This window comes from Botrytis cinerea, chromosome 6 (genome assembly GCF_000143535.2).
Source record: "Botrytis cinerea B05.10 chromosome 6, complete sequence".
NCBI lineage: Eukaryota > Fungi > Ascomycota > Leotiomycetes > Helotiales > Sclerotiniaceae > Botrytis > Botrytis cinerea.
The window spans coordinates 43,805-56,346 of record NC_037315.1 but is presented as its reverse complement, the minus strand read 5'-3'; the positions used below and the strand labels follow the sequence as shown (position 1 = coordinate 56,346).

Here is a 12,542-nt window from a genome sequence, read left to right as displayed (position 1 = left end):
TCTCAAAAGTAATTCATGGATTCGAATGTTCTACTTTTTGCATCAATCATTACATCTGGAGAAAATTCAAATATGTGGAACTTTGCGTACGTCACGTTCAGGATATTGGTATTCGAATTGTGCTTGTTCCAATGCCTGGATCATTGATACGCCTTGTCGACCATCAATTATGATGTCGAGCCTCTACAGCTTCATCACACATGTTGAAGGTTCATCATTTCCTTTACCGCATCCAGATGAAGACCTTAGGTATGTGAACATGAGAGAGTACCGCCATTTTTTTCAACCAATAAATATGAAGAGTGGAGAAATTTGTTTATGGGAAAAAGAACCATTCAAACATTCTACTTTTAAGATGTTCCTGCCATGGACGAAATCGGATTCAGATGATGATGATGATAGAAGGGAGGAGAAGGAGGGAGAAGAGGAAGAGGGAGAAGTACCGAAAGAACTAGAAGACAATTCTACACGGCGCGCCGCATTTAATTACGTCATGACTGAAATTCGAACCAACAGAAATTGTTGGAGTGACGAGGACAAGGAGTCGTTGATAAATACCTTGCTCGAGGGAATTACAGAGGAGAACGCTTGATTTCTGGGTGCTGCTATCATCGTCGAATTTGAAATCTACTGATGGCTAGAATGCAATCTCCAGATGATAAAAGCCTTCTCAAACTTGCTTTTAAGCAATCGTATCAAAATTTATGATTCTCCAACTAGAAAAAGAGATCTTTTTCAGTGTTATGAGGGTCGATAGTTTTTGATCCCGCACTAAAACCTTATCAACTTATTTTATTCCGATCAATTCCATTTTTGTAGTTATTGTCATCTTTAATGTCTAGGATATTTATCAAGGGCAAGGGAAGAATATTTCGGGTTGGACTTCGACTTCTTGATGGAGGAGGGAATTTCGTTTGCACTCAAAGGGCAACATGGTTGACTGTTTCTTTTTCTATCAACAATTTTCGAAATGTATAGGATGACCAAAAGCTACGGGGAAAGGATACGAGGATCATTATGAACATTGTTTGAAAACCAAGACCGAGCGATCCACAGAAATTTCAATCAATAGAATATCATGTTCCACTAGTATGTCTGAGTATCACATAACTAGCTCCCGTTCTCATAGTGTCAGTGTGAAAATTTATTTGCTATGAGAAACTATTCGCTGTAGAAATTTATCTGTCATGGAAACTTTTTTGCCGAGAAAACTTGCTACTTGCCACGCATGGGACGAACATAAAACAGATACGGCAGATGTTTCGGAATGAAACTTAGGAGCTCAACTGGATACCGTATACTATACATATGTTACGGTGGGTCTGTGTGAAGAAGAGAGAATTTGCTGATCATGCATCTTTCACTCCACTTTTGCTCGCCTGAGTAGAAAAATGCGATCTGTCAACGGTAGATTGACCATGGAATTATATTAAAATAGAGAGCCGTATTAATATACGCTAGTACACGTTAGCTGATAGTGACTATTATTACGGCACCTAACACGCTCTTTTGCTAATGGTACGGTATGAACCTCGCAACTTCCTCCATGATCTCGATGTATTGAATCTCGCTTATATACCCGGCTGTATTTTATGATCGAACCGTAACATCAGCTCATAAGTATATAATCTGTTTTTACTCCTAACTGCAACTTACTTTCTTCTCATTCACACACAATCTTCTTGAAAAGAACACTCAATTTGCAAAGGACAACATATCAAGCAAATCAATTTGGTATTCAATCAACACAAACCTTCTATCATCAATCTACCGATACCATCGACGTTTATTTACAACGCTTAAAATCCTAAGTTATCAGAAAACATGGTTCAATCTGCCTATGATATTTTGTTCAACAAGAACACAGTATCTACTGGACCAGTCTCCACAACCCCAGCTGTCACAAGGGGCAAGCTTTTTGAATGGCAGAAGAATTCTCCTCTCAAGTAAGTATTCTACTATCCTCGACAAATTCTCACATCATGGTAACTGACTTTATTAGACTCGGAAAACAGATGATCACCATTACCGTCGGCGCTGAAAATAAGAAGTTCCTAGTTCATGCCGACCTCATCACTCGTCAACCTCGTATTTTTCGTCGTCTACGAGTCTCTAGATCGGTTGACACAGGCTTATCAGTAGGGTGGTTTGATGTGTTCCAACCCATATCGTGTTCTGTGTTTGCCCGCCTTCTCCAGTTTGCCTATCATGGTAAACTCTTCCCCGGGATTTCGCTCGATACATTATGGCATCTATACATCTTTGCCAACAAAAACAAAGCCTTGGATCTTGAGGATATCATCATGAATCGGATTATGGCCACGTATCGATCCGACAAACAGTTTTTTCCTGAGCCAAGACATATCGAACTTGGGTATAACAGCACCAAGGAGAATTCTACTGGGAGAAAGTTTCTTGCTTTGTGTTATGCTACCATGATGCATGTCAACACAAAGCTCCCATCGACCCCCATCTACGATAATGGGGTTTTATTAGAGTTGGGAAATAAATGCGATGGTCTTTCGACTGATGTCGCTAATTTCACGAATGGCAAGGGGTGGATAAATATCAAAGATTGGGATCCAAGATATGCTTCTGAATGCCTGTACCATCATCACGCATGGGGAGTAGAATGTGAGAGTCTCAGTTAAAGGGAGGTAGGGAGAAGGAATAAGGCAGAGGCTCAGTCGGGGGTTGAGATTGATATATTCTTACAGGAGAATTGACAAGATCAATTTCGGGACAAAAAGAAGTTCATGAATCACCGTCTTGTAATACCACAGATAGTGTCAAATTCAAGTAAAAATTTTCTTTCATTATATTCGAATATAGCAAACTCATGCTGAGTGAGCAACGCTGTTGAGAAATTATTTATAAAACCATGTGTGAACCTCGTGGTTAAATTGAGGAACATCTCTAAACCACAGAAAACAAACTTGCGAAATTCTAAAGTTTCGAAATATCATTTGATACTTTGATCTTGTTGTTGCGACACAAGAAGAGAAACTCCTGTTTGCATCATTAAATGTTTCCACAAGAAATTCGTATACCTCTCACCCTCCCAATATAATTCTTGTAGGTAAAATCTTATATTATAATATATGATAATAAATATTATAATAAAAGTGAATGTGGAAGACTTAGTTCGATTTAGCTTACAAAGGACAAATCGAATATATAGTAAATTGAAGTCAAATTGTATATTGAGACTAAATAAGAACGAATTTGCTTATTTTTCTAGGTTTTCTTTAAAGAATATCCTAGGATTATATAGTTTATAATGAAATTCTAATATATTCTATACTTATAAATAGAATCGATTTAAATTGAATCTTATAGAATCGTTTTATATAATAAAAGGAAATTGTAATTAATTAAATTTAATTAATTTAGCAATAATCTTTTATATATTTCTATTTGGTTTTATTTTATTTTGTTCTATTTAAATTAATTTGATAAAATATAATTATATTATGATATTATTATATGAATATAATGTATTAATAATATATTAATAATTAATTTATTATATCTATTATGGAATTTTATATTCTTTTTTAATAAATATATTAAATTAATTTTATAATATATATATTTTTTTATTGATAAAAATATAAATAAAATAATTATTTAATAAATTATATTTTATTGATATAACGTAACGTATGGGGAACTCGGACATATGGGGAACTCGGACACTTTTTCAATTATTCTACACGCGATCTTGTTCTACGAGCCACACAATCCTCCAATTCCAATTCCGAATCACTTGAACTATTCTCTAGCTCTTCTTCTTCAATCTCTTCTTCTGATTCTTCAATTGGGCGTTTGCGTGGCCGTCCTCGTGGCTTTTTCTCCTTCGGTTTTTCCTCCGCCTCACGTACCATTTTCAATACTTCCTTAGTACTAAAGACAAATTGACCTTGTAATTTGACTCTTTTGCCTTTAGTTCTCTTCTTTCGAGTCTCAATTACCTCCTGAGCATCAGAGAGCTGTTTCCGAAGTAGGGCTATCTCAGCATTTTGAGATTCTACAAGCCTAGTCATTCTCTTGGCATATCGACGAGTTGGCGATGCAGGAGAACCACTGCTTGCTAGAGCTGTATTAAAGATCTGATTTGCTTGCCTTAGTTCTGTTCCATCTGGAGGAGAACTCCTGAGTATAGACAAGTCTAGGTCTTGATTGGGGGTTCTCATTTGTGGAGTAGAAGGTTGCTGGGAGGAGTTAAATGGTAATGAATCGAGTACTTTTCGTGGGGCAAAAGGTACTAAACCAGCTCCTCTCCAGCCAGCTTTAATATTAGAAGAATTCAATGCTTTTTTTCTGATATTTTGAAAGAGTTCTACCCATTCAGCTCTTTGGATTCGCTTTACACCAGCTCGAGAATATCGATCGACCTCTAAAGCATGATATCGTTTCATTGGCCCATACACCGCAATATCAAGTGGCTGAAGCAAGTGAGAGCAATGAGGAGGTAATATAAGTAAATCGATATCATTATCTATACAGAAAGCAATAAAGCTACCTGTAATATGGCTTGAATGGCCATCCATGATCAAAAGTCGAGGTCGGTCACCTGACACTTTCTTGGATTCTGGTTCGAAAACCCTTTTTAACCATTCTAATCCATGGCTATTTGAGGTCCATCCATTTGTACTAGTAGAGAACTGCCAGCTTTGAGGTGTGTCCTTTGGAATCCATGCAGAATTCGTATTCTGAGCCTTGAAAATGACCATAGGTGATAGAGCATTTCCAGCTGCATTGATACATTCAAATGCAGTTATCCATTCTTGCTTGCCAGCTGTAACTTTCCAATTCGACTTCTGAGTAGAATCGACTATAATGCGCGTACTTTGAGTACTTCCAACTCCAAATCCGGTTTCATCCATATTATACATATCATCTAATTCATACTTTCGCTCAATGAGACGCGTGCGAAACGCGTCAAACCAAGCCTGAATATTCTCCGGAGTTGCTTCTTTAGCCCGATTAGACTCTAATTGACGTGAATAGCATGTTTTAAGTTCTGGATGTCGTTTTTGGAATCTATAGATCCATTCGTGGCCTATAGGTGGAATTTCTGTCGAGGTAGGATTTCGAGATGACGCGACCCGAACGCGTCGAAGACGAATTTCGTCGGCCATTTCCTTCACCAACATAGGTGTAGCAGGGAATCCAGTGATGGTAAGTCGTGAAATCCATCGTACAAGAGTATTTTCTTCTGCGTTTGAAAGAATTTGAGCCATTTCGTGGGTTTGGGAACGTGTTTTCTTCCCAGCCAGCCTATCAGCTAGGGTAGACTTAGGGACTTCAAAATGCTCTGCAGCCTTTCTAATTGATTTAAATTCTTTCAATTGAAGTGAAATTATAGCCTTTTGAAGCTTCTCTTCAATTTGAGCAGATGTAGAAGGTGATTGGGTATGCATAATAAAAGTTATTGCGGTTTCAAGTTGGTGATGGGCTAAAAGTGTCCGAGTTCCCCATATGTCCGAGTTCCCCATACGTTACGTTATCTTTATAAATTTAAAAATTCATTTTTTTATTATAAATCTTTTTATTATTAATAATATAAATAAAAAGATTTAAAATTTTAAAATAATTTAAATTAGATTTTTATTATATATTAATTCGAATAATGATTTATTAATAAAATTATTATATATTTTATTTTTAATATAAATTATAATTTATATTAAATATAATTATAAATATAATAGAATTTCTTTTTCTTTAATTAAATATAATAATCTTTCAATTATATATTTATTCAATATTTCAATTATTCCATTTTGAAAATAAATATATAAATTAATATATTTATATATAATTTTATAATCTTTAATAAAATTATTTTATTTATTAAATAAAGATTCAAGAATATTATTTAATTTCAATATTTTAATATTAATATTGAATTGATTTTTAATTAAATTATAAAAATCTATTAGAATATTATAGATCCAAAATTTAAATTTAATAAAATATATTTAAATTTAATAAAATATATTTAAATTCAATAAAATATATTTAAATGATTTTAATAATTTAATTAATAAAGATTAAAAAATATTTTTTATTTTTAATTTTTATAATTCGAAAGGATTTAATTATATTTAAATTCAATTTTTCGAATTTATAATTTATATTAAAAATTTCCAAAGATTTCTTGTTTATTTTTTAATAAAATTTATCGAATTTATAAAATTCATAGTTTTCTAAATCAAATTTAAATTCATTCAATCAAATATTTAAGGATTTTATTATATAATACTTATTTATATAATTTAATTTTCAATAAACTAAATTTAAATCGATTTTACTTAATTATAAATTCGACTCTAAATCAATTTCTTTTTCAATTTCAAAAATATTAATACTTTTAAAATATTTAATATTAATTTTAAAATTCAAATAATAAATATTATTTATTTAAAAAACCGTAATTCAAATATTAACATTTTTATTAATAATATCGATTTTGTTTTTTAAAAGAATAATATAACTAGTCCATTTTTTTTAAATTATTTTATTAAAATTTATAAAAGTTAAAACTATTTTTAATATATAATATACCCTTTATAAAATCACTTCTAATTTATTTATTAAAATAAAAATATTATTTATTCTATTAATTTATAATTAATAAATCATTTTTTATTAAATAAATAATACTTTATCAAATTTAACTTTATATATATAATTAACTAAATTTTTATAATTTATAATCATCAATTACTTATTTAAAATAAAATTATTCAAGCTTTTATTTAATTATTTTTTATTAAATTCTTTATTACTTTTTAATTCAAAATATTTAAAAAAGCATTTAGATTTTAAATAATCCTTTTTATTATAATAACTACAATTTGAAATTTAATTATTTTTATTTTTAAAATTTATTTTATTAACATTTAAATTTATTATTTATAATATTGTTTTTATAAATAAAAATAATAATATAAATATAATAATATAAATATAATATTGATATCTTTTAATTTATATATATATATATATATTCAGATAAGAATAAAGTAATTTTTATTATGAATTTGAATTATAATTCAATAATGAAATATTGAAAGTTATATAGATCGATTAAATAAGATCAATAAAATAATAATTAATTATCTAATTATTATTTCAAAAGAATAAAAGGAAGATTAAATTGTTTATTTAAAGAATAACCGAATTAGAAAAAGGAATTTAAATAAAAAAAACTAATTCTAAGCAAATAAGTATAAAAAAGGATTTAATCCCTCAAATTATAAAATAAAAAGATTAATCTCATATAATTTTTCAATTAAAATTATATATCATACTACTTATATAATCCATTAATTATTCATTCGAGTATACTTCCATATTATATATATATATAATCATTTTTTATATGTTTTTGATTTATAATAGATTATAAACCCAAAAATTTATATATATAATTAAAAAGCAAATTATTTTAGTATATAATATAATATATATTGAAAAAGTGATAAAAAAGTTTTCAAGAAAATATTGAAAAAGTTTTCGAAAATCTAAAAGAAAATCAATTTCCGAATTTGGAATTAAATATATTCAAAATATATTTAAAATCGAATTGAAATTTGATTAAAATCTAATATTTTAAATATTATATATAAAAGAATATATATTAATATAAATCAATATTGATTTTATATCTTTTTTTGAATTTATATAATTTTTATATATATATATTATATGTATTTCTATTATATTATAAGGTAATATTATTAGGTAAAGTATATTATTGGGAGGTATTTCCTTATATATATATATGTTTACAATCGTTATATATGTTATTGATTTTTATATATATTATTGATTTCTATATATATATATATATATTATCGAAATATATATTATATATATGTTTGCGAATCTTATATATGTATATATATTATATAGAAATATTAAAGAGATATTTTGATTAATCGATTGAAAATAATATTAAGATTTTAAATAATAAATAATATAATATAATTTAATATAATAATAAGAAAATTTATTATATTAATAATTTCTATTATTATATCATCTTTAATATAAAAATCAAATATTATTTAATAATTTATTAAAATGAAAATTAAAATATAATAAATTAATTAAATATAAAAGATTCTATTTTTAATATATCTATATATTATATTTATAATATAAAGAATATAAAAAGAAATCTTAATTTAATTATTAAAAAATTTTAATTATTAGAATATATATCAAATATATATATAATCAAAATATTAAATCCAAATATAAATCTTATTAAATTGAAAAATTATAATTCAAATCTTATATTAAATATATCAAAAAAAGAAAGAATATAATTAAAATAATTCAATATTCTTGTTATATTGAAAATCAAATAAAGAAAATAATATAATAAAATATTATATATATTAAACTTTTATTTCTATAAAAATATTAGTTTTTTAATCTTTTTATATATAAATCTGTATTCTTAAAATTAAATCTAATTAAATAAATAAACTTAAATCTTTAAAAGTTATATAAATATATATATATTATTTATAATAAATAATATAGCAATTATTTTATATAAAAATAATTTAATTTAAATAGATTTTATTATATATATATAATAAGATTTAGATTAAAAGATAATAGTTAAATTTAATACGAAATTTATATTGATATATAAAATATATAATATAACTTTATAAAGTTTTTATAAAATTAAAAATATTTTTGAATAAGATTTTGATTTATATAATATTTATTATATTATATTATATTTAAAAGATTATTAAATATAAATTATAGAATCAAATATATAAATTTAATTTTGAATAATCGATTTAATTATATAAAATAATGTAATAAAATTAAATTCTTTTTAAAAGCTAATAATATTATATTTTATATAGATAATCCAAATAATAATTTTGATAAATAATATTATTTTAAATCTAATAATATATTTATATTTAAAGAGCTTTATTTAAAATATAATAAAAAATTAAAAGAATTTAAAGAAAAATCTAAAAAAGTTTTTGTTATATTAAAATTTATAATATTGATAGAATTAAATAAAAGATTTAAAAAAAATCTAATTTAAAAGAGTTTTGGAATATTATAAATAAACAAAGAATTTATATTAATATTAAAATATAAGAATATTTCAATTATTATAAATAATAAAAAAATATTTGTTTAAATAGTTGAATATATATTTTTATTAAAATCAATTTTAATTAATATTAAATAAATAATTAAAAATGGATAGATTAATAATATATTTTTTTTAATAATGTTTATAATTTTTTAAATAAATTATTAAATATTAAAATCAAAACTAAATAAATTGATAATACTTTTTATTTGAAATATAATATAAATTATGAATTAATAAATCAATTAAATAATAATATAAATATAAATACTATTAATAAAATATAGATTTTAAAATAGATTCGAAAAATGAATCTAAAAAAGAGTCTAAAAGTTTTAAAATAGATTTGGATATAAAATTTAAAAAGGAATTGAAAAATATAAATCTTAATAATTTAAACCTTTAATATAAATAAAGATTATATTATAAAATTATTAAATTTAAAAGAATATAATATTAATCTAAATCATTATGAAATTTGTATATATATTAAAATAATTCAAAATATTAATAAAACTTTTTTTGATATTGAATTAAATCAATTCGAAAAAGTTAATATTAATATTTATAAATAATTTAAAATATTAAAATTAAAAAAAAAAAATTTTATTACTTTTATTAAATAAATTATAAAAAGTATATAAATATATTTTATTAAATATAAATCTAATACTTTTATTATATTAAAAGATTTTTATAATTTAAGAATCAATTATATATATAAAAATTAATAATATATATAAAGATTGCAAATATATATATATATAAAAAAATATCTTTCAATAATATATTTTATTTAATAATATTATTTTGTAATATAACAAAAATGTATATAATATATATATATATAAAAATTATATAAATTCAAAAAGAAATATAAAATTGATATTGATTTATATTAGTATATATTCTTTTATATATAATATATAAAGTATTAAATTCTAATTAAATTTTAATTCGATTTTAAATGTATTTTGAATATATTTAATTTCGAATTCAGAAATCAATTTTCTTTTAGATTTTCGAAAGCTTTTTCAATATTTTCTTGAAAACTTTTTTATTGTTTTTTCGATATGTATTGTATTATATACTAGAATAACTTGCTTTTTAATTGTATATATAAATTACCGGGTTTATAATCTATTATAGGTCGAAAGTATATAACAAATAATTATATATATATAATATATATATATAAAATGAAAGCATACTCGAATAAATAATTAATAGATTACATAAGCAATATAATACATGATTTTTATTTAAAAATTATATGGAATTAATTTTCTTATTTTACAATTTGAGGGATTAGATCCCTTTTTATACTTATTCATTTAAAATCAGCTTTTTTTATTTAAATTCCTTTTCCTAATTTAGGCATTCTTTAAATAAAGAATCTAATTTTTCTTTTCTTCTTTCAAAATAATAATTAAATGATTAACTATTATTTTATCAATTTTATTTAATCGATTTATATATTTTTCAATATTTCATTATTAAATTATAATTCGAATTCATAATTAAAATTACTTTATTCTTATTTGAATATATATATAAATTAAAAGATATCAGTATTATACTATATTATTATTTTTATTTATAAAAACAATATTATAAACAATAATTTATTTAAATTCTTATATAAAGGATTTGTAACAAATAAAAGATAGTGATTTTGATATTACAAAAACAAAAGTTATTAAAAGCTAATATATATTAGAAATTGGTAATAATAAAACTCCAATATATTAAAAGATTTATTATATGCATTTTGGAATTAATATTAGTATTTCAAATAAAGGTATATAGGGTTTTAGGATTTTCTATAAATATTCAAATAAGAAAATCGGGATTGAATTTGAATCTGGTATATCAATTATATTATATATTGTTGATATTATAATATTAATTAATAATACGAAATACAATTTCGAATATTGATCTATTTATATAATAGTAATAATATATAAATCAATTAATAATTAAAATTTTAAAATTTATATTGATAATAAATATTTATATTTATTAATTAATATAGAATGGATTTCTAATTATTTCAATATATCAATCGAAAAAGATTTGTATATTAATATTAAAAATATTAATAACCACTTTTGTTTAAATTAATTAATAAAGTTTAATATATTTCTATTAAGATTATTTAATAATAAATATATTTTAGGTAAAGTTAATATTAAGATTTGAATAAAAAAAGGATTTAATAATTCAAATGGTTTTATTATTCTATTGAAAAACAAATTTCTAATATTATATAGAATTTATATAAATCTAAATAGAAAGATATTTATTCTATATTTTTCTAAGAATTTAATAATATTATTACATATTCAAATCAAAAATGAATTTGTAATCCAAAAGATTATATTTATAATAAAAGTAATAATGCTTTTAAAATCTATAATTTTTATCCCTATCAAATATTATTCTTTTTTTAAAAATAAAAATTATCTTTTTGAAAATACAATTCCAAATACTTATAATATTATTATTAATTATAACAATTTTATATTGTTTACAAATATTTCAAATTCATTAATAATTATTTGAATAAAAATATATATAAATATTATTAGAAATTATAAAGAAAATAAAGAATATTTAATCAAAAACAATTTATAAAAGATAATCTTTAATAATTTAAAATATAATTTCGAAAATGAAAAATATAGTTTATAAATATTATTATTATTAAAGTATAAGTATATTATATTATTATTTAAAGAATACAAAATTCTTAATTTCGAAATTATATTCTTTTCAAAGTTTATAATATTATTGAAGATCTAATATTACTTTTGGATATAATTTTGAAAATAATATTTATAATTATATTTAAATTAATAAATATAATAAAGATAATAATATATAATAATATATAGATATATTCCAAGAATTATAAACTTATTGAATATCTTAAGAAATTGATTAAAGATTTTGAGGATGTATAAATTAATAATGGATTAATTCATTTATTATATTAAAAAGAAACGTTAATTATTTTAATAAATGAATAACATAATTTAACACCGAATAATCCATATCACCAAATAACCCACTTTCACCTCAATTTACATTTTCAAATTTATATTATTCAATAATAATTAAATCAATTAATTGAAATTATTAAGAATCTAATAATCTAAAATCTATTATATTATATCCTATCTTTTTATATTTATTATAATATTAATTAAAAAATACTTTTTCATTAGAATTCTCCTTTTTTTGATATTCATTATATTAAATCTAAATATCAATCTCTTATTAAAATAATATATTATAAACCTTTTATTCAATAAACACTCCTTCTTAATATAATTAAATTTTTTTTATATATCAATATTTATTTAATATCTTATTTACTATTTAA

The 12,542-nt window shown here is 22.5% G+C and overlaps 2 protein-coding genes across 2 annotated transcripts; both read left to right on the top strand.

Moving 5' to 3' along the window:
• Window positions 1-76: 76 nt before the first annotated feature.
• On the top strand, window positions 77-1,038 carry BCIN_06g00040 (hypothetical protein). Its single transcript, XM_024693265.1, has one exon. It carries the CDS (start codon window positions 170-172, stop codon window positions 590-592), a length of 423 nt encoding a protein of 140 aa, XP_024549051.1. The 5' UTR covers window positions 77-169; the 3' UTR covers window positions 593-1,038.
• A 734-nt stretch (window positions 1,039-1,772) lies between these two features.
• Window positions 1,773-2,774, top strand: BCIN_06g00030 (hypothetical protein). Its single transcript, XM_024693264.1, has 2 exons — window positions 1,773-1,946; window positions 2,003-2,774. Exons 1-2 carry the CDS (start codon window positions 1,825-1,827, stop codon window positions 2,649-2,651), a joined length of 771 nt encoding a protein of 256 aa, XP_024549050.1. The 5' UTR covers window positions 1,773-1,824; the 3' UTR covers window positions 2,652-2,774.
• Window positions 2,775-12,542: the final 9,768 nt, after the last annotated feature.